The 22,669-nt window shown below is 49.9% G+C and overlaps 1 protein-coding gene and 1 pseudogene across 10 annotated transcripts; both read right to left on the bottom strand.

Annotated features, from left to right (window-relative positions):
- Positions 1–364: 364 nt before the first annotated feature.
- Positions 365–15,672, bottom strand: LOC118642691 (alpha-mannosidase 2C1). 10 transcript variants are annotated; one of them, XM_036280655.1, is made up of 26 exons: positions 14,889–15,671; positions 14,505–14,630; positions 13,989–14,112; positions 12,900–12,970; positions 8,191–8,368; positions 7,704–7,893; positions 6,444–6,550; positions 6,147–6,257; positions 5,694–5,786; positions 5,449–5,565; positions 5,168–5,263; positions 4,923–5,068; positions 4,427–4,550; positions 3,723–3,844; positions 3,513–3,598; positions 3,233–3,388; positions 2,911–3,021; positions 2,633–2,765; positions 2,268–2,372; positions 2,013–2,169; positions 1,754–1,897; positions 1,285–1,394; positions 1,110–1,189; positions 842–990; positions 659–768; positions 365–587 (listed from the first exon to the last, which is right to left on the bottom strand). In XM_036280655.1, the coding sequence occupies exons 1-26, from the start codon at positions 14,996–14,998 to the stop codon at positions 461–463; spliced, it is 3,183 nt and encodes a 1,060-aa protein (XP_036136548.1). In that variant the 5' UTR covers positions 14,999–15,671; the 3' UTR covers positions 365–460. The 10 variants fall into 10 exon arrangements, 7 of the variants coding, with proteins under 7 accessions (XP_036136548.1, XP_036136526.1, XP_036136519.1 ...); XM_036280633.1 differs by having other exon boundaries at positions 2,633–2,727; positions 2,911–3,008; XM_036280626.1 differs by lacking the exon at positions 4,427–4,550 and adding an exon at positions 4,036–4,116 and having other exon boundaries at positions 842–915; positions 2,633–2,727; positions 2,911–3,008; positions 3,513–3,844; positions 14,889–15,672.
- Positions 15,673–17,218: 1,546 nt separating this feature from the next.
- LOC118621032 lies at positions 17,219–17,369 on the bottom strand (annotated as a pseudogene).
- Between the last annotated feature and the right edge of the window lie 5,300 nt (positions 17,370–22,669).

Genomic DNA, 22,669 nt, shown 5'->3' with positions numbered 1-22,669 from the left:
CCCCTCAGAAGTGGAGCAGAAATACTGGCCCCAGGCAGCCCAGGCTCCACAGCTCCTCCAGTCCAGGATTCCTCAGGGCCTGTGGTTTGCTCCCTAACCTGGCCCAGACTAGTCAGTACTCCCTTTCACCAGCTGGAACCCACCCAGACCCAGGTCCTCTGCCTGCTGACACAGGGAAGGACCTCCTTATCTCTCTTGTGATCATATCCCCATTCTTTCATGGGGGCTGCATTCCAGACCCTGCTGCACATACAGGATCACTTTAGATTTTGCCCCTGCCCCCAAATGCCCGGGAAAAAGCTTTCTTCCCTCAAAGGGTGGGGCCCTAAGGGGAGACAGTAGGAGATACCAGCAGGGTTCCTGAACCAAGATTTTATTGTTCAAGAGGTGACTCATCCTTGCTTTGGGCCAGGAAGGTAGCCCCCAAGGCCTTCCCCAAACAATCCCCATACTCAAGATCTCAATTCAGTGGGGCTTGCAGCACGACCAACAGAGACTGCACTTGGAAGGGAGAAAAGGTGAGCTTCAGGCGGGCGTCCCTAAAGGGCAGATGGCCAGCAGGGTCTCGACGCTCTAGGAGGTCACAGCTGTAGAACAGGAGGGGCCATGAGGATCCCGCGAGGTTAGGGCTCCCACCCTCACCCTGCACCCTACTCACAGGACAGCCTCCTGAACTGGAAGTGACGTGCGCAGCCAACAGTCTACGTGGCTGCCATGGGCCTCGTACAGCCTGAGCACCAGTGTGCGGCCCTGGGGGGTGCTCTCCGCCTGAAGAGGGAAGTGGGCGGTGGGCAGGGCCAAGGGCGGACCCCACCCAGACCCACGCCACCCCACTCCTTGCCTGCTTGACGGTCTCCAGCACCACAGCTGGGGAGGACACAGAGAAGGCACTCCAGGTAGCCATGGGCACCTGGCCTGGGGTGGGCAGAACCAACAGTGGGAAATTGAGGCTGTAGGCTGCTTGGATAACACCGGCGTCCTGGAAAGAGCCTGGGCAGAGGCCGGAAAGGGGCGAGTGGTGCAAAAGGAGATAGGGGCATAGGGCAGCAGTTTTCCCCACTGACTTGGAAAAACCGAGGTTTGAAGAGAAGGGGCAAGGTAGCACTCACCTTTGTGTGGCATCAACGCATATGTAAACTCGTGGCGCCCCATGTCAGCAGTGGCATCGGGGGCCTTAGGTGCCCGCAAGCTTCGGGAAAGGAGGGAATAGGCCAGGCTGTAGTTTTCGCCCGGGAAGACCCACACCCCTCTGCTGGCCCCAGGCCTGGCTGGCACACCACTCACAGTGAGAGACTGAGGACGCTGCCCCGAACCGATGCCCCGTACTTGCAGTCATTGAGCAGGGCCAGCCCAAAGCCGTGCTCCGACAGGTCCATCCAGCGGTGGGCCCATACCTGGAGAGCACATCCCAGACCCACCTGGTGGCCCTGTCACCTCCTTTTACTCCCCTCACTAAAGTGAAGGCAAGCTCCGGAACCCCAGGATTGAGTTCCAGCTCTCACAATAGGAGGCCCTGACACACCACCCAAATTGTCTATGCTTCAGTTCCTCATCTGTGAAATGGGAAGAACAGTACTTAGCCCAGCAAATGGGCACGAGTAACAAACTAAACATAAAGCATTTAGCACACTGCTTGGCACACATGTTAGAAACCAGCAAACATTGCTCCTCCTCTTCACCCCACCCCATTCTATACAAATAGTCTCTCCCCACCCAGGGAGAACCCAAACCTCCCACCCCACCCATGTCAGACCTCAAATCGAGCCCAGTCCCAAGAGGTGTTTTGATGGGTAGGCCGCTGCAGGTGCCCGAACTGAACCTCATAGGTAGCCTGAGGGCTCCGAACACGGGCAGGGAACTCCACCTTCAGGAACTTGTGGTCTTCGTGCCAGTGTACCTGGGGTGAAGGGAAAGGGGTTTGTGTGTGTGTGTGGGGGGGAGACAGGCCTTGGGGTGGCCCTTTCTTACTAGCCACACCTAGGGAAGACAGCCACCACCCTACTCCCTGCTACCTCAGTATGGAATCGGACATAGGGGCAGCCGACGTCCAGTACAACCTCCTGGCTGAGCCGACTGTTGGGGCTGATCTGCAGCAGGAACCAAGCGCTGCCCCGCACACCGCCCTCAGTGCCTACTGCCAGGGTCCCTGCCTGGCCCAGCACTGGCTTCCTGGGGGGTAGGGGTGGGAGGCGCTGAGACAGGGCCAGCTGACGGAGGGGCCTCATAGGCCTGTATGCTCATTCCTACCCAAACCTTCCCACCCGCACCTTGTCTCCAGATGGTAATCCATGACGTCCCACGCGTCCCAGTACAGGGGGACATCATCAAACAGCACAAACTGGTTTCCTACAGCACCCTCAGCAATAGCCTCCCTGGAAGGAGATGGGGATTGGTGCTTTACAACTGTATGACCTTGGTCTCTCCAGATGCTCAAGGTGGGGTGGGGGCAGGGTAAGTAGGCCCAGGGAACAGGGGTCTCTCCAGCCCAGCCTGCCCTGCTACATGAGTGGGTCCCAGCCCAGGGCCACTGGTGGGCTGCTGGGCACAGTGCTGTCTGTGGCCAGGGGACAGAGGGAACAGAGTCTGGGATCCTCCTGTCAGATACTGGGAGAGAACAGTAAGGGGCTGGCACCTGTCAGAGGCCACCAGCACCAGGGATGTCAGGCGGCCTGTCGGGTCAAGCTTCACCCGGATGATACCGTTGTCCAGAGTCACAGAACCATCAGTCTTGGCAGAAAGGGGCCTTGAAACTGAGTTGGTAGGGGCTTCCCACAACCAATAGCCTCCCCCCGCACCCCCCCCCCCCCAGCCCTGCCTCACCACTTGCACAAGTCTGGGGAGCTGAGAACCCCCATGTTGTTAAGGATGTTCCAGGACAGTTCTGCCCAACCTGGACATGCCAGCACTCACCTCTCGCACAACAAACACAGGCTGCTGGGGAAGCAGGAGCTGCAGTGAGGTTAGGGCAGGAGCAGGAGCATAACCCATGCTGGGCACTGTCACCAGGGCTGGGGATGAGGCCTGGGCATCAGTGCAGCCTCCCGGAACTTCCAGGAGGGATGACAGGGGAGCAAGGGGTGGGGTGGGGTGGCCGCGCACACAGGATATACTACTATAGCTACTCTTCAGTCTGGAGCACCCCAGGGCAGAGATCCCCAGGGCAGTGACCCCAGCTCTTGGTCTGGCCTCCATCCCTCCTGTTGCAGTAGCAACCCCTCTCCCCAGCTCATACCTAGGCTGTGGGTCCCGCCAGGCCTGGGCAGGGCCAACACTTCAGTGCGCTTCCAAGGAAGTGTGTTGACAATGAGAAGGCCCTCAGGACCTGGCTCCCCAGCACACAGGGCTGCAGCTGCAGTGTTGAGTAGTGTGTTGCCATGGGAACGAATGTCTGAGGAGAAACTGATTGCTCACGAGTGGGCAATGGGTCTGGGATGACCTGAGAGTCCCACAGGTGACACTCTGGGCTCAGCCCTGGGTGTTGAAGACAGCAGCGGAAATGTTCTCAGCCTAACCTTCATAGTGGCACATGGCTTCCTCTGCCACCAGCTGAATGCAGCTTCCAGTCACCACATCATGGAACTGATTCAGGAGCAGGAGCCTACAGGGACCAAGGGCCAGGGATGGGGAAGGCCAGAAGGGTGGAAAGAATGAAGGCTGGGAGGGGCAGCCACAGAGGTGTCGGGTGAAGTCAGGTGGGTGACAGGGGGCAGAGCCAGGCTGACCTCCAGAGGTCCTGCAGCTGGGCTGCTGGGTATAGAAACTGGGCACTTCGGACCAGGGCCAGACTGCTGAGCAGCTCCACGTCATGCAAGATGCGCTCACACTCCCGATTCCCCTTCTTGATCTGAGTCCAAGCCAGCGAGGAGGGTGAATCTAAAGTCTGTTCAAGCATCCCAGAAGACCTTCCAAAGCCCTCCCTGGCTTAGAACCCCCCTGGTGGCTCCTCAGGGCCTCCCAGATAATGCCTCTTGTGGGTGACATGTCCCTAAATACCCACCTCCCTCAGCTCAAGCCTCCTCCAGGCTCCTGACCCACCTGACTCTTGCACTTCTCTCAGCTCCGTAAAGAACAAGCCTCCTGCCCTGGCCGGTTTGGCTCAGCAGTTGGAGCGTCGGCCTGCGGTCCAGAGAGACCCGGGTTTGGTTCCCGCTAAGGGCACATACCTCGGTTGCAGTTTGTCCCTGGCCCTGGTCGGTCGTGCGGGTGGCAGCCACTCGATGTGTTCCTTTCACATCAATGTTTCTCTCTCTGTTCCTCTCTCTCCCTCCCACTCTACCTGAACAAAAACTGGAAAAATGTCCTTGGGTGAGGATAAAAAAAAAGCCTCATCCCACAGACCTGGGTGGGTTCTGTCCTGTCTCCTTCACTGACCCTCTACAGATCAAGGGCATACTTTCCCTGCTCTGCTGAGTGACTATCTCCTGACCTGGGCATGAGTAGTGTAGGTGCCATTATGCAGCTCCAGGAAGAGCTCCCCGACCCATGTGCACAGCTGCCCCGAGTCGCTCTCCAACGCCGAGAAGAGTTGCCCAGGAGAAGACAACTGCACCCTGAGGAAGACTGCAAGTTTGGGTCTCCCAGCTCGGGGGGGGGGGGGGGATGGCTCACCCTTCATCCATTCCAGAGCAGACAAGAGATCTAGCCCCCAAAGAAAGAAGCCACCCCTAGAATGCGCCCTGTCTACATAAAACTAGCTCTGGAAACCCTAGGAGAGTTCTCTGTCTCTGGTGAGTTTAAGCCCCTTCCCATCTTCAGATTTCTCCCACCTCACCCCCAAAATAGAAGTTGGGAGGAGCCCATGGACCAGGATTGGAGCAAAACAGGCCCAGTGGAGGGGTTGGGCCAAATGTTTGCGCAGAAAGGACTTCAAGCAAGGGCTAAATGAGCAGCTCAGTGAGGGCTGCCAGTGGGCCAGGCCTGACCTGGGCAGCCCATCTGTATTGCACAGCCGCTTCAAGCGGTCCACCATGGTCTGGGTGGGACCACCGCCCCCATCCCCAAAGCCGAAGAGGAAGGCACTGTGGTTGGTCCGCCCTTTGTCCCGGTTTTTGGCCACAGTCTTTAGCACCTGGACAGACAGAAGCAGGTCAGCATGGTTCAGTCTAAGACAGGACACAGCCCTCTCCTACCTCCCTGCCCCCACCTTGGCCACTAGGTGTCCTCTCACCTCCTCCACACTGCCTTCCATACCATATGAGTCACCAGGTGGGAAGTGGGCCAGCACACAGGAGCCATCTAGACCTTCCCAGAAAAAAGTATGGTGCTGCGGGCAGACAGGCAGAAGAGAGAGAGGCTAGTGTCAGGGCTGAGGCAGAGTTGGACCTTCTAGTCCTGCCCTGCCCCTTGTGTGACCCTGGAGGAGGCAACCCCTCTATCTGGGTGGGGCCGGGTAATCTGTCCAGGAGGGACCCAGGCCCACTCTAACATGAGCCCCTGGGGTCTGCTCACCGGAAATGAGTTCACCAAGTTCCAGCTCAGTTTTTGGGTCAGGAAGTGCCTGATGCCACAGTTGCACATAATCTGGGGAAGCTGTGCTGAGTAGCCAAACGAGTCTGGTAGCCAGAACTGCAGGAAAAGGGCCTCTAAGGCACAGGAACCAGGACTCTTGGCAGAACAGCCCCAGTCTCAGCCCCTCATCTCTCCAGGTCAAGCTCCACCCTATCTGCCTGAAGGTGTAGCAGCTCCCAGCCTACCTCTGAGCACATCTTCCCAAACTCCTGCAGGAAGAAGTTCTGGCCCTGTAGAAACTGCCTCACCATGGCCTCTCCACTGGGGAGGTTCCCATCCTGGCAGTGAGGGAAGAAGGAGTCGGCCAATGTCAGCACCAGATGGGGAAGAGGCTCGGGCCAACCCCACCCCTCAGGAGAAGCCATAGCTCTGACCCAGGGGTTATGGCTAGCAACCAGGAAGTGTCTCTCTTCTGGCTTTAGACCCAACTTTATCTGCTGGAGGGGAGCTTCTGGGCTGGGTCATGCAGACAACCTGTCACTGCTTGAGACTCTCCTCCCCCTTGCGGGTCCCAGGCCTTGACATTCCAAGGACTAATAAGCACTGCAACAGAGGGGTTGTGAAGGGCCTGTAGAAAGCCAAAGAGGGAAGCCCATGACAGAGTGGCCCTAGGCTGAGGATGTGCAGACTGCACTTACCATTTCCACCCAGGTGCCCCCCACGGGCACAAACTGCCCACGGCAGGCAAACTCCTGGAGCCGGGAATACAGGCCAGGGTACTGGTTCTTTACCCACTCCAGCTGCTGCGCCTGTGAGGCAGATGGGGCAGAAGTTGCCCCAGGCGTGACAAGAACCCCGCTCAGGGCCAAGTATCTGGGGCACAGTGGGCAGCTGAGGGTGGGGAAGAGCCCTGCCCCTCAGGCTGGGGAGGCCCTCAGAACCTCACTCTTGGATCTGTTGGGCATCTGGTGTCCCCATATGGCTGTCCCTCTGACCTGGGAGCAGACAAAGATGAACTCGGGGTTCCGTTCCATGAGCTGCACAGCTGTTACCCAGCTCCGGGCACATTTCCGCACTGTCTCTTTGAAGGGCCAAAGCCAGGCTAGATGGAGAGGGGCGCAGAGAGTGGAGGGAAAGCAGCAAGGTCCCCAGCTCCACACAGACCTCCAGACTCACCCCTGTCCCCCAGCACCCTGACCAGGCCCAGCCTGGGCCTCTAGGGTCTTCCTGGCCCTCCTCTCATTCCAGGCCCCATTCCCTGCAAAGCCCTGTGGCACCCCTCCTGAGCTACCACTTCAAACCACTCCTGCTAGGTGGGAGTAGGGGGTGGGACAGAGAGGCCACCAGGGCTACCTAGTCAGTTTTACAGGTCAGAAAATAGAAGTCCCAGACCCTGAAATAGCCTCACCCTTGAGGTTTAGACACCCTCAGAAAGGATCCTATAAGCAGCAGCAAGAGTTAACCCTTTCAGTAACACACACTGATGGATATCTCAGAACAGAGGGCACAGCTCCCCAAGATGGACCTTGCCTGGTCAGCCATCCTACACAAAGCACTATAGCCTGTCCTTCCTTACCAACCCAGAGCCCCCACTCTCCACCCCACGCCTTGGCACAGCAAAGAAAGCCCTTATTCTGTGGTCCAGAAACTTGAGCTGCATCAGAATTAACAGCTTGGGGAGCTTGTTAGAAAAAATGTGGATTTCCTATAAGCCTCACAGACAATGCACACTCATCAGGTTCAGAATGGAACCTCTAACCCTCCTCAGAAAACTTCCCCTGTGCATTAGCCCCCATCCCTATTACTGCCACATCACTCCTCCACCTCTTACGACTTGAACACCCTGTCAAACTCACTCATTCTTACTCAGCTCAGTCACCCCTCCACAAAGCCTCTCTTGAATTCCCTCAACCCAGCTGGGTTAAGTGCTTCTTCTGGGCTCTCCAGCACCCCTATATTTCCCCTCTCTTGGTCCCAACTGTGTCTATTTTGTGATCATCAGTCTCTATAACCCTACCCTTCAGTATCTAGCATGGGTTCACACGGGGCATCAGATTTTGTTGAAAGAATAAATGAAGCTACACCTAGCAAAGCCCAGAGTCTAGTTCCCTTGCCCCCTTTTATAAATGGAGATGACTGAGGCCCAAGAGGGGCAAGAACCTGCTGAGGATTACACTGCTTCCAGGGCACAGGCAGGGCTTCAAGGTCACTCCTGCCTCCCTCCAGCCAACCCAGGTAGATGCCCACCCCCCTACCTGTATCAATGTGGCAGTGCCCCATGGCATGGATAGTATGTTGGCTTTCACCTCCACGTTGGCCAAAGAACTTGGAGGCCAGATCCTGGGCCATCAGGAAGGTTTCGGGCTGGGCAGGGTCACAAACATTCACAATCTGGTTGGCTGTGTATAGGGCCTGGAAGCTGCGCTGGTTGTCTTCCCCGAGGCCCTGCAGCAGAATTCTGTCTCTTAATTGCCATCTCAAGCAAAGTCTCCAAAACTAGGCCCTGGCTGGTCTTCCAAGGGTTCTCAACAGAGCTTTTCCCTATATCCAACTCTTTGGCCCTGCTGTTCCCCCTGCTCAGCACTGTTTCCCTCCTCCCCTTTACACAGAGAAACCCTATCAACTCTAGGGCAGGCAGAAACACCCCCCCATTCTGCATTCCCAGAGTCCCAATTATCTGACCCAAGAAATAACCTGCCTACAGTTCTAGAGAGTGGCCAGGTGGGGTGGGGTATCAAGTACCTTGGCCATGCCCAGCAACAGCTCCAGATCCACCAGGAGCTTGTGGACATCCTGGTGGAACAAGGCCAGCTCAGCCCGGCTCACCTGGAACATCTTCTCTGGGTCTGGGGCTGCGATCATGGTGCCCTTCCCCGCCCCCAGGAGCCCACTGCAGGCGACTTCCACATAGAGGGTCAGGCTACAAACATAGGGAAGCACTCTTAGGCCAAGGGACTAGCAAAGACCTCTGGGGCTTAGGGAGGGAAGACCGAAGCATCCAGATGACCCCTCCCCATTCAACCCCAGGATACCACAGTATATCAAGTTCAAGTATGAGAGAGTGACAGAAGCACCAGCCTGAACCCATATAGTGATGATGAGAGCTCTACTACGGTACGTAAGAACAAGCGGCTCAAAACTGTGTAATGCTGCTGTTTAGCCATTTGTTCCAAAAGCTATCTTTACACAGCACTGCCGTGGTCTCAGAACTGTCTTTGCAGATTAAAAGCATGTCTGGCCCTGGCCAGTGTGGTTCAGTGGTTAGCATCGGCCCACGCACCGAAGGCTCTCGGGTTTAATTCCCAGTCAAGGGCACATACCTGGGTTGCAGGTTCAAACCCTGGCACAGGTCCAGGTCCGTGCAGGTGTGTCTCTCTCACATTGTTTCCTTGTCCCTTCCCTTCCCTTCCCTTCCCTTCCCTTCCCTTCCCTTCCCTTCCCTTCCCTTCCCTTCCCTTCCCTTCCCTTCCCTTCCCTTCCTTTCCTCCCTCCCTCCCTCCCTCCTTTCTCCCTTCCTTCTCTCCCTCTCTTTCTCTCCATCCCTCCCTCTCCCTTCCACTATCTCTAAAAATCAAGGGAAAAATATCCTCAAGTGAGAAGTAACAAAACAACAACAAAAGACTTCCAGTCAAGATGTGGTGTAGGGTAAACGCAATATTTGTCTCCTCCCACAACCACATAAAAATTACAGATAAAGAACAGAACAAACATCATTCAGAACCACCTGAAATCAAGCTGAATGAAAGTCCTACAACTATGAAATTAAAGAAGAGGCCACATCAAGACTGGTAGGAGGGGCAGAGGCAGGGAAGGGCTGGTCCCACATCCACTTGTGGTGGATAAAAACCGGGAAAGATACCTCAGCTGTGAAGGCCCTCCCTGAAAAGCAAGCAGTCCCTGTTCCACACCAGGCCCCCCCAGCTCAGGATTCCAGTGCCAGGAAGAGAAGCCCCCATAACTTCTGGCTGTAAAAACCAGCAGTCATTGAGGCTGAGGGAAGCTGAGGCTGCTAGAGTCCCAGGCAGCTCCTCCTCTTAGAGGGTACACACACAGACTTACTCAAACTCGCCCCCTCTGAGCTCCAGCATGGGGGAAGCAGTTTGAAAGGCACCAGAGACATACAGGGAAGAACTGAGTTGTTTGCCATCTGGGCGAGCGCTGGACAGGCAGCTTTCTCCCAGACAGCTGTGCTGATGGAGGCCTTTGTTCCTTTGGTGTGCCCTTCCCACCACCGGGATAGCAGAACCACACCATATGGGACTCCAGCAACCTGGCTCAAACTGTTTTCCCCATTCTGATTCCCTGAGGCCCTGCCCCACCCCACTTTAGGGCCTACCCTAATGCTGTTTCCAGTGGCATTACCATTGGAATGACCTGTCTTGGCTCATGCTTTGGATTTTCCTAAAATCTTTCAAATAAGCAGCATCTGGCCTTAGTTCCCAGCTTAGCCTTGCCTGAGCACCTCCAAGTCCAGCACAAGAAGCAGCCATCTGCAGATCACTTTGGAGCCTATGCCTGGTGGTCCTGGGTAGAACACAGGCAGTGGCTGGCCTTGGTCTGAGCCTCCTGGAAGGCCCCAGAGCCAGCACACCCAGTGGATAGCTTCAGACACGTCTAAGCACCATGACCCAACCACCTCCACAAGCAACACACTCATGGGGTGCATTTGGTGGGTACCAGAGACCTATGGAAGTAAGTTTAGCTCTGTGTGGTAGGCCCCTGCACAGCTCATCCCCCAAGGTCGTCAGAGGTCAGTGGTTAGTGGGTACAGCCTGTCCTTACAGCTGATCAGCCTGACTAAATCCCTCCCAGTGACGTGTCAACAGCAATCAACACTCAATTACAACAGATGGGTGCACAGTCCACGGAGGGGGTGCACCTCAAGTACTAAGCTGGGGTGATCAGGGAGGCTGTGCCACTGGACACTACAGGACACCTACTACAATAAGGCACCCTATCAAGCCTAGGAGATGTAACAACTCTACCTCATACATTGAAACAAACACAGGGAGGCAGCCAAAATGAGGAGACAAAGAAACATGTCCCAAATGAAAGAACAGAACAAAACTCCAGGAAAAGAACTAAACAAATGGAGATAAGCAATCTAACAGATACAGAGTTCCAAACACTGGCTATAAGGATGCTAAAGGAAATTAGTCTAGAGGTCTAGAGGCCCTCAAGAGCATAATAAAGGACCAGTCAGAAATGAAGAATGCACTAACTAAAATAAAAAATAACTTACAGGGTATCAACAATAGAGTAGGTGAAGCTGAGAATCAAACCATCAATTTAGAATATAAGGAAGTAAAAACCACCCAATCAGAACAGCAAAACAAACAAACAAAAAAACCCCAAAATGAGGATAGTGTAAGGAGTCTCTGGGACAACTTCAGGTGTGCCAACATTCGATCATGGGGGTGCCAGAGGAGAAGAGAGAGAGAAGAAATTGAAAACCTATTTGAAAAAATGATGACCAAAAAACTTCCTTAAGTTGGTGAAGGAAACAGATATACAAGTCGAGGAAGCAAAGAGAGTCCCAAACAAGATGAACCCAAAGAAGCTCACACAAAGACACATTATAATTAAAATACAAATCTTTAGAAAAAAAAATTTTTTTCTTTATTGATTTTAGAGAGAGAGAAAGGGAGAGGGAGAGATAGAAATATCGATGAGAGAGAACATCAATTGGCTGCCTCCTGCATGCCCCCCACTGGGGATTTGGCCCACAACCTGGGCATGTGCCCTACTGGGAATAGAACTGGCGACCTCTTGGTGCATGGTTTGATGTTCATTCAGTGAGCCACACCAGCTGGGCCAAAGAGATAACCTTAAAAGCAGCAAGAGAAAAGCAGATAGTTACCTGCAAGGGAGCTCCCAATAAGACTGTCAGTTGATTTCTTTTTTTAAATTTATTTATTTATCCTCACCCGAGGACATTTTTGCATTCATCTTCAGATAGAGTGGGAGGGAGAGAGGTGGGGGGGGGGGGAGAGAGAGAGAGAGAGAGAAAAGTGCGCGCGCGATGTGAGAGAAACACATCGACTGGTCTCCACCCATACAATCCCAACCGGGGCCGTGGACAAACTGCAACCAAAGTATGTGCCCTTAGCGGAAACCGAACCGGGACTCTCTGGTCCACAGGCCAACGCTCTAACCGCTGAGCCAAACTGGCCAGGGCTCAGATTTCTCAAAAGAAATTTTGCAGGCCAGAAGGGAGTGGCAAGAAATATTCAAAATGATGAAAAGCAAGGACCTACAACCAAGATCACTCTATTCTGCAAAGCTATCATTAAGAATGGATGGACATATAATGAGCTTCCCAGAAAAAAAAAAAAGCTAAAGAAGTTTATCCCCACCAACCCAGTATTATGTGAAATGTTGAAGGATTTTGTTGAATAAAAATGTCAAAAATATGAACAATAAAATGGCAATACATATCTAACAACTGAATCTACAAACCAAATGAACAAGCAGAACAGAAGCAGACTCATAGGTACAGAAAGGGAAAGGGGGTGGTGATGCAGGAAGAGATAAACCAAAAAACTTAGATGGATATATGCATAACCAGTGGACACAGACAATAGTGTGGGGAAGGCAGGAGTGGGTGGGTAGGAGCAGGGAGGAGCGGGTCAATGGGGGGGGGGGGGGAGAAGGAACATCTGTAATACTTTCAACAATGAAGATAAATTAAAACAAAAAAACATTTTTGGAAGTCCCAGAGTAAAGATCCATCAGCCAACACAGGGCGGGCTATTCTTTGGAGCAGCACATTGGGCTATGGTGCTGTTCTACTCAGTCTTTAGAGACGAAACATGACTTCTTTGGGGAAGCCCTCCCTGACCCTCCTCCCACCCCTCTCCTAAGCCTGGAACAGTTCTCACATTGAGCTCCCAGGGTTTTCTCTCATCCGTTTTGTAACTGTGTAAGTATGTATGAGTCCCCTTGATGCAGAGGACCACATTACTCACCATCACAGGTCCAGTGTCTGGCAGCATCAGACACAGTGTTCAATAAATATTATAACGTTAAACCGTAATGTCTAATAAAGTGTTTTTAATGGTGTCATGTATGTTCACGCTGTAACATGGAATGAAAAATTCAGGATACAAATATCAAGGAAATGTAACCTAAACTAGTAAAAACTAGACCTGGAAGAATTCCTGAGATGAATGTTGAGATGTCAATAGTGGTCATCTCTAGGTAGTGGGATGATGGGAGATATTTATTTCTTTGTTAACTTTTCTGTATTTACCACAAGGCGGCAAACATTTTTATAGCCAGAAAAAAGAAAATCCTGCACTTAAAAACAAACATTGAAATTTGAAGATGGTTGTGTTGTTGGGAGTGGGTGTTTCCAAGATCATTCTGGGCCTCAGCTCCCACTGTGTCCTCCCCCACTGTTGTCGTCTTCCCTACAGCCTTGGTCAATCAGCACACAAGGACTCACTCACCTCCGGGGGTCTCCTTCCCCTAGTCTCTCAGTCAGGACATAGCTGGTCTTCTCCCCTTCTTTGGTCAAACCCTGGTGGGAGTGAAGTGAAAGAAACAGGGCCTAAGGTTGTTCAAATGAAGTATAAGCTGAGGGAATCTAATACCCTCCACTCAGTCCCCAGCTTTGGCTTCGCTCCCCCAGGCAAGGCCAAGATTGATAAATCGGACCTCTGGTAGATGCCCCAACCCTCATGGCAGTCAATGCCATCACCACCAATGGCACCAGTAGAAAAGCCCCACGTCTTATGGGAAGGGTCTTGGGCAGGTGTCAGAAAACCTGGGTGTGGCTTCTGGTGGCCTCTGTACCCCTGAATAAGTACCTGAAGGGAAAGTCAGGGACAGGTTTGTCTCATTTTCTGCTATACCCCCAGTGATTAGCATTGGGCCTGGCCCAAAGAGAGCATTCAGGAGATATCTGCTAGCCAATGGAGGGCTTTTGTTATACAGGTAGGACAACCGTCCTACCCTGAGACTGAAAGTCTAATTGGAATAGAAGCTGTGCAAACTGAACAATTGAACTAACCTCTACATACCTCAGCTTCTTAATCTGCAAACAGTTATAAAGATCAACCACATAGTATTATAAAGATATTGTTAGATGCATAAATAAGACACTTGATGGTTATATTTGGGGAACTGGGATGGGGTAATAGAGACAGATATCTGAAAGTTTCCCCCCAATAATATATATATTACACATAATAAAAAACTTGTTTATTAAATACTAAAAATCAAGAGTTGTGGTCTGCAAAGCCACGAGTCTGGCACCTAGCAAGAGGGTTAATAAATGGATCTGCTGTACTTACTATTATTGTACTTGGTCAGTAACCATATTCAGCCCAGAATGAGAAGATGGGCAATCAGCTACAGAGTTGGTTTAGCACTAATTACGTTGTGAGCCAACCACAGGGGCCGCCCAAGCGGCAACCTCCCCAGTCCTGAAATCCTGATACCACTCTGCAAACAGAGCCCCTCAGTTAGGGCTTCTCCAGAGACTAGAGCTGAAATGTGGCCATGCCTGTCCCTAGGCCTAAAGCAAGACTTCTTACCTGAACTGGTTCCCCATCACGCCACACCATGCCCTCTCCATCACTTTCCCAGCGAAAATGAACTTCCTGACCCACCCATGCCTCTGGGATGGTCAGCTCCACCCGGAACCAGCAGGTCCACCATCTGCAAGAGAGCCACTTAGATGGGCCTCAGTGTGGAAGCCTTGTCCTTTTGAAATAGTACTTCCTTGGACTGAGTCAGTAGGGGCTTGAGGTTTGTCTATGCATCATAAGGTATTCAGATTTGACCAACAAGAGAGGATCAAGGTGTGTGCAGCAAGATTAAGGAAAGAGGCAGAGAAGTCAGGGATCTGTGATCTGTCCTGGAGTATCTTTCCTAAGGGGGCTCCAGGGACTGGGAGAAAAGGGAAAAAAACGAACTCTTTCAAGAAATTTGAGGAACCAGGGGCAGACAATGGAGGTGTGACCCTTCTTAGAAGAGAGCCAGCCCAAGGTGGGGGTAGGGGGGACTTCCTTTGGCCCGCTGGCCCCGCCCTGTTTCTGGGCTTTACCCACGTGGGTCCAAAGCTGTCCCCGACTTGCGCTGGGCAGAAGTCCTGCTGGATTGCCTCCTGGTAGGGGAGCCTCTCAGGCGTCAAGAAACTGGAAAGCCCGGCCACTGGGCAGCTGTCCCTGTAAAGCCTGGGCAGGAGGGGCCAGTGGGCGCGCGTTTGAGGCCAATGGGCACACTGGCAGGTGGAATGCACGGTCCCTCAATCCTCTTTGGAGAGAGGGCTGTCCCACAGCACAGCCTGCCCGCTCCCTCCTCCCGGCCCACACCCTGTCCACAGAGAACGGGTACTCGATCCATCAGTCCAGGTTACTGCAGTGTGGGTTCACCCACAGAGAGGAAGGCTGAGGTGCATGGGAGATGCCAGCCAGCGAAATAAGGGGCCACACCTGCTGCGGAGGTTACAGTCGTGGCTAGAGTAGACTGGCGACACGAATTTCTCCGCCCGCTCCAGCGTAGTACGCCAGTGCTTCAGGGCCGGGACCACGGCCGCCGCCATTGCCGCACGCCCTGCGCTCTTCCGGTTTCCGGGGCTGCCCGGAAGTAAAGGTTCCTGCGGACCACAGCGCCTTCCTGCAGCGCGAGCCTCTTCCTACCCCACCGAGGCTCTCGGAGCCCAGCTGCCCTGAGCTTAGAGCGGGGCACTGAAAGAAGCGCTTCAGGGGCTCTCCTCTAGCTCATCTGGACTGATGGGCCACTTGGAATATCCCTAAATAAAATGGGAAGTTTGACGTTTAGATCCTCTGAAAGCTCCAGGACAGAGGGGACCGTTAGACATATCAGAAGCGGATCACTGGACCTGGGCAGCAGCAAGTGGGAATCTCTCAGCACTCCAGTGCCAGCCCGGCCTCTGGCTCCTTCGAAAACCCGGGAAAGAGCTGGGGCCGCCAGGAAGGGACATGGTGTTAATTAGGGACGGCTTTGTACCCCAGTAACCTCAGCTTCCTCTACTACCTATTTTATGTATTATGAATGGTAGTCATCACCAGAAACTGTTAAGAATTTGATTTGAGATGGCATGTTAGTCATAGCATTCAAAATCCAGTAGAACACTATATTTCACCACATAGGACTAAAGAGTTGAGAAGACATAATGCCAGAGGCACCTCTAATTTCATTTTCATGTTACTCTAGTAGTCAGTTGGCAGCCTTCCCCCGACCCCCTTCTAGGATTTACAGGGAGTTGTCTATAATATCATTAGTAAAAAAAATATATATACACAATATTAGCCCTGATATTTTAATGGAAATACTGACCAAGTCAAATTTACAACATTGAAAATGCAAACCACACAGAAAGGTGACTGAGTACACAATACCAAACATTTGAAATAAAAATAACTTGCCGGCTATAATACAGGCTGGGTTTAGAGCTTGTAGCTCAGATGTCAGAAGACAGGAGATAAAAATGCTGCTTGTGAAAACCCTACCTGTAGGTGAAGCTTCCCCTCCATTTTGGATGCACTGGTGGGTTGAAGGATTTCTCCTTAACTGGCCCTGAAACCCTATTCCTGACCTGCAAGCAGGTGCTCTGGACATAACCCTGTGCAGAGACGGTAACAGATGGGGCTCCATCAATTTCCCCCATAATTCCAAGTCAACAAGATCTTCCTTTAGTGAGCAGAGAAGAGGTGAGTTATTGCTGGGAAAACCTGAAGATCTCCCCTCCCCAATCCGTATGTATCACTCCATCGCTGAGTCAGGCACTGGCCCCAGCCAGCTTCACCCTAGACTCTCCCACAAGGCTCTTTTGCCACCCTACACTTCTGGGTTCAGTCTCTTATGTCATCTCTTCCCTCACCCCCCACGTCCCACCCCCACCCCCACCAACAAAAAAGTCAGGGAAATATATGTATTTTGAAAGTCCAGAAGCCAAAAATGTGTGGGGTTTTAGTGTGTGTGTGTGTGTGTGTGTGTGTGTGTGTTGGGGGAGGGGGCGGATTTTTTTTTTTTATCAAAAAAGCAAACAAAACAATTGGTCACTTTGCAACTATGACTAGGGTAAATCGTTGCTGGAGGAAAATCCACCAGAAGTCCAGGCTGGCCACATATAAAAATCCTAATCACTCAGGTTTGAATGTCTGCCAGTTTAAATTTATGTAACTAAAATATATATATATATTCATTTGTAGTTAGTACCAAATCTCACTCCCAAACCCACTTATACAACATGCCTTATGCACATTTCTTTCAAATACTGATTTGGTATTTAAGTTACTCACCCCCATTTCTAGGTAAGAAAAAATTATGGAGAAATACAATTTTTTTTTTTTTTGCATTTATCTTCAGAGCGAGAGGAAGAGAGAGACACACACACATTGACTGGTCGCCATCCACACAACCCTAACCAGGGCTGGGACAAACTGCAACCCAGGTACATGCCCTTAGTGGGAACCAAACCCCAGTCTCTCTGGTCCGCAGGCAGACACTCTAACCTGAATCAAACTGGCCAGGGCTGTTGTCATTTTTTAATTTGACAACCTAGGGGAAAAGAGGTCAGTGCCTCTGACTAAATAGGTATTGCATGCTTTAAAAATTCTTGCAGCATGCCAGTGTGTTGTGGCACATTGGCTGAATATCTCTGCCTTTATCGTATGTAATAAAATTAACTATGACTTCTTAATATCATCTAAAACCTAGTCACATTCAGATTTCCCTAACTGCTTCCAAAATGTCTTTTACAGCTGTTTGTTCAATCCAATCAAGGATCATATCTTTTTCTTTTTCTGTTTCCGTAAAGACAGTAAAAAATTGCCAGTGCTGACTATATTTCAAGTCATCATGGCAGAGTATTGGGAAAAGTTTTCAATTAGCAATAATTGTGCCTTGGATAACCCTTATTGGCCGTGATACTGCCACTGTGCAAAACTGGGGATATATGTCTGTTTATAATCATTTTTAATCTAGATGGGATCACCTTCCCAACCCCCATCTTCATTTCCATGATCCTGATCTTTCTGACAAGCCCAGGCCAGTTGTCCTTTGAGATGCCCCATCACATTCTGGATTCGTTTGAATGGCTCCTTAGACATCATTAACTTGTGCCTCTTTCAAGTTTTTCCTGCACACTTGGAATCAGATCTAAAGGCTTGGCTACATATATTATTTAAAAAAAAAAAAATTTTTTTTAATTGATTTGAGAGAGAGAGGAAGGGAGAGAGAGAGAGAGAGAGAGAGAGAGAGAGAGAGAGAGAGAGAAACATTGATGAGAGAGAACTTCGATTGGCTGCCTCCTGCATGCCCCACACTGGGGATCGGGCCCACAGTCTGGGCATGTGCCTGACTGGGAATTGAACTGGCGACCTCCTGGTGCATGGGTCAACGCTCATCCACTGAGCCACACCAACTGGGCTGGCTACATATATTCAAGGACACCTCCTAGATGGTGCTCTGTACTGCAAACTACATCATGTCAAGAGTAGAAGGTAGCCAATATCTGGTTGTCATACTTTAGTGAGGCTGCAATTGCTGTGACAGCCAGACCTTTGTATTGTGGTTATGTTTTACACCTTCTGACCACTAAGTAATCTACGGAAGGGATTTCCTTTTTTTTTTTTAAACTCTTTTTTTATTATTGAATGTATTACAAATATCTCCCCATTTTTTCCCCATTAACCCCCTCCTCCCCAGTCCCTTCTCCCTTCTGCCTTCCCCACACTATTGTCAGTGTCCATTGGTTATGCATATATGCACAGAAGTTCTTTGGTTTCTTTCATTCCCACCCTCCCTCCCCCCTTCCCTTTGAGGTTCATCAGTCTAACAACAAATCTGTACTTCTTAATTTCTTCATCTTTTTTCACGGATCCCTCCAGCCCCCACCCATCTGGCAAGCAACAAAAGGCTGTCTGTATCTATGAGTCTGTTTCTCTTCTGCTTGCTCATTTTGTTTGTAGAGTCAATTGTTGATAGATATGTATTGCCATTTTATTGTTCATATTTTTGTTCTTCTTCTCCTTCAAGAAGACCCTTCAGCTCTGGCTGGTTTGGCTCAGCTGTTAGAGCGTTGGCCCACAGACCAGAGAGTCCCGGGTTTGGTTCCCGCTAAGGGCATGTACCTCAGTTGCAGTTTGTCCCTGGCCCCAGTTGGGGTCGTGTGGGTGAGAACCACTCGATGTGTCTCTCTCACACTGATGTTTCTCTCTCTCTCTTCCTCCCTCTCTCCCTCCCTCTCTATCTGAAGATAAGTGCAAAAGTGTCCTTGGGTGAGGATTAAAAAAAAAAAAGAAGAAGACCCTTCAACACTTCATATAACACTGGTTTGGTGGTGATGAACCAAACCAGTATTTTTCTTGTTTGGCAAACTCTTGATATGCCCAGCAATTCTAAATGATAGCTTTGCAGGACAGAATAATCTTGGTCGTAAGTCATTGCTTTTCATCACCTTGAATATCTCTTGCCACTCCTTTCTGGCCTGCAAAGTTTCTTTTGAGAAATCAACTGACAGTCTTATGGGAGTTCCTTTGTAGGTAATGAACTGCTTTTCTCTTGCTGCTTTTAAGATTCTCTCTTTCTCCTTAACCTTTGGCATTTTGATGATGATGTGTCTTGGTGTGGACCTCTTTGGGTTCACCTTGTTTGGGACTCTCTGTGCTTCCTGGACTTGTGTGTCTGTTTCCTTCACCAAGTTAGAGAAATTTTCTGTCATTATTATTTCAAATAGGTTTTCAATTTCTTGCTCGCTCTCTTCTTTTTCTGGCACCCCTATGATGCAAATGTTCGCACGCTTGAAGTTGTCCCAGAGGCTCCTTACATTATCCTCCTTTTGGGGGATTATTTTTTCTTTTTGCTATTCTGATTGGGTATTTTTTTGCTTTCTTATATTCCAAATGTATTGTTTGCTTCTTGGCTTTACCTACTCTACTATTGATTCCCTGTAAAGTATTCTTTATTTCAGTTATTGCATCCTTCGTTTCTGACCTCATCCTTCATTTTTATGTTGTTGATGTTCTAAGTTCCTCGGAGTTCTCCTTAAGTTGCTCGAAGGTCTTAGTTCCTTGAGAACCTTATAACCAGTGTTTTGAACTCTGCATCTGATTGATTGCTTATCTCCATTTTGTTTAATTCTTCTTCTAGAGTTTTGTTCTGTTCTTTCATTTGGGACATGTTTCTTTGTCTCCTTATTTTGGCTGCTTTCCTGTGATTGTTTCTTTGTATTAGGTAGAGTTGCTATGTCTGCTAGGCTTCATAGGGTGGCCTATTGTTGTAGGTGTCCTGTAGACTCCAGTGGCACAGCCTCCCTAATCACCCCAGCTGGGCCCTAAAGGTGCACCCCTAATATGGACTGTATACCCTTCTGTTGTAATTGAGTCTTGATCGCTGTTGGCACATCAATGGGAGGGATTTACTCACGCTGGCCAGCTGCAAGGACTGTGCCCACTGACCACTGGCTTCTGACTCCCTTGGAGAATCAGCAGTGTAAGGGCCCAACACAAAGAGCAAACTTACTTCATCAGGGCTCTGGTACCCACTGAGTCCACTCACTGAGTGTGTCACTTGTGGAGGTGGTTGGGTGGTGGTGCTTCGATGTGGTCTGAAGTTATCCGCTGGGTGTTCTGGCTCTGAGGCAAGGTCAGCCTCTGCCTGTGTTCTAACCAGGGCCACCAGGCATAAGCTACAAAGTGATCTGCAGATGGCTGCTTCTTGTGTTGGGCTTGGAGGTGCCCAGGAAAAGTCAATTTGTGAACTAAGGCTGGCTTCTTCTAGTGCCAGGCCGAGGGCCACTTACTGAGAAGTATGGGGCTCAATAAGATCAGATGCTGCTTGTTTGAGAGATTTTAGGAAATTCTGAAGCAGGATCCAAGACAGGCTAATCACAAGGTAAAGCCATTGGAAGCAGCTTGGGTGGGCCCGAAAGTTGGGTGGGGTGGGGCCTCAGGAAATTACTCGGGTGAGGCAAACAATGTGAGCCAGGTTGCTGGAGTCCCAGATATGGTGGCTGTCTGCCACCCCAGGGAAGGACTCACCAAAGGATCATCGACTTCTGACAGCAAGTCTGTCCAGGAGAAAGCTGCCCCTCTAGCTCTCGCCCTAATGCCAAACAACTCAGTTTTCCCCATATGTCTCTGTTGCTTTTCAAGCTGATTCTCCCACATTGGAGCCTGGAGTGTGAACGTCCAAGTAAGTCTCTGCTTCGGCCATTTAAGAGGAATTGCCTGGGACTCCAGAAGCCTCAGCCTCTCAGCCTGTTCCTGCTGGTTTTTATAGCCAGAAGTTATGGGGACTTTTCTTTCTGGTACTGAAACCCTGAGCTGGCAGCCTAGTGTGGGACAGGGACCCCTCACTTCTCAAGAAGGACCTTCACAGCTGAGGTATTCTTTTGATTTTTATCTGCCACTCATGGGTGTGGGACCAGCCTGTCTGTGCTTCTGCCACTCCTACCTGTCTCCATGTGGCTTCTTCTTTAATTTCATAGTTGTAGAACTTCCATTCAGCTCGATGTCAGGCAGTTATGAATGATGGCTGTTCTGTAGTTTAGTTGTAATTTTGATGTGGTTGTGGGAGGAAGTGATTCGTACGGTGCCATCTTTACCCCAAGTCTGTTTTTTCTTTTTTAAGGTCTGGTGGTCAAATTGTGCCTAGTTAGCCAAGATACAGGCCAGGCTTCTCCTGTCTGGTATGAATTATTGATTACCCATGGAAGGAAGAAAATGTTAGGAATTAAACAGCCCTGCATCCTGGGGTCAGTTCCAGAGCCTGGTGTCCCAGCTGCTCAAGGGTTAGTGGGTATGAGATGTATGTGTGTGTGTGTACCACATGATCTCACCATAATCTCAGGTTAGGAATTAGGGCTAGTGTCTGACATTTCAGGTGTCTATCAGGGATGATGAGAGATGAAGCGTACTATGTACTCTTTTTTTTTTTTTTTAAATATGTTTTTAAAATTAATTTATTCTTAACAATTTTTTTAATCTTTATTGTTGAATGTATTACAGATGTTCCTTATTTTCCCCCCATTAATCCCCTCCTCCCTACTCCAGCCCCCTTCCTGCCTTTTCCCACACTGTTTTCTGTATCCATTGGTTATGCATATATGCATATAAGTTCTTTGGTTTATTTCTTCCCACCCCTCTACTCCCCCTTCCCTTTAAGGTTTGTCAGTCTAGCAACCATTTTGTTGTTCTTAATTCCTTCACCTTTTTCACCCATTCCCCCAACTCCCTTCCCATCTGGCAACCAACAAAATGTTCTTTGTATCTATAAGAATGTTTCTGTTCTGCCTGTTCATTTTGTTTGTAGATTCCATTGTTGATAGATATGTATCATTACCATTTTGTTTGTTCAAATATTTTATCCTTTTCTTCAAAAAGACCCTTCAACATTTCATATAATAATGGTTTGGTGATGACAAACTCCTTTAACTTTTTATTGTCTGGGAAACTCTTTATATGGCCATCAATTCTAAATGACAGCTTTGCAGGATAGAGTAATCTTGGTTGTAGGTTCTGGCTTTTCATCACTCTGAATATTTCTTGCCACTCCCTTCTGCTTGGAAAGTTTCTTTTGAGAAATCAGCTGACAGCCTTATGGGAACTCCCTTGTAGGTAACTAGCTGCCTTTCTCTTGCTGCTTTTAAGATTCTCTCTTTGTCTTGAACCTTTTGCATTTTGATGATGATGTGTCTTGGTGTGTGCCTCTTGGGGTTTATCTTGTTTGGGACTCTCTGTGCTTCCTGGACTTGTATGTCTGTTTCCTTCACCAAGTTAGGGAAGTTTTCTGACATTATTGTTTCAAATAGGTTTTCTGTTTCTTGTTGTCTCTCTTCTCCTTCTGGCACCCCCAAGATGTGAATGTTGGCACGCTTGAAGTTGCCCCAGAGGCTCCTTATACTATCCTCATTTTTTTTTTTTTTTTTTTGCTATTCTGATTGGGTGTTTTTGCTTTCTTATATTCCAAATTGATTGTTTGCTTCTTGGCTTTACCTAGTCTACTATTGAATCTGTGTAAATTATTCTTTATTTCAGTTAGTGCCTCCTTCATTTCTGAGTGGTCCGATTTTATGCTCTTGAGGCCCTCACTATGTTTGTTGAGGTACTCAGTAAGTTCACTGAGCATCTTTATAAGCAGTATTTTGAACTCAGCATCTGTTAGGTTGCTTATCTCCATTTTGTTTAGCTCTTTTCCTGGAGATTTCTTTTGTTCTTTCATTTGGGACCTTTTTTTTGGTCTCCTC

This window comes from Molossus molossus, unplaced genomic scaffold (assembly GCF_014108415.1).
Source record: "Molossus molossus isolate mMolMol1 unplaced genomic scaffold, mMolMol1.p scaffold_m16_p_1, whole genome shotgun sequence".
Classification (NCBI taxonomy): Eukaryota; Metazoa; Chordata; class Mammalia; order Chiroptera; family Molossidae; genus Molossus; species Molossus molossus.
The sequence above is the reverse complement of the archived record's forward strand: the minus strand, read 5'-3'. Positions and strand labels throughout refer to the sequence as shown.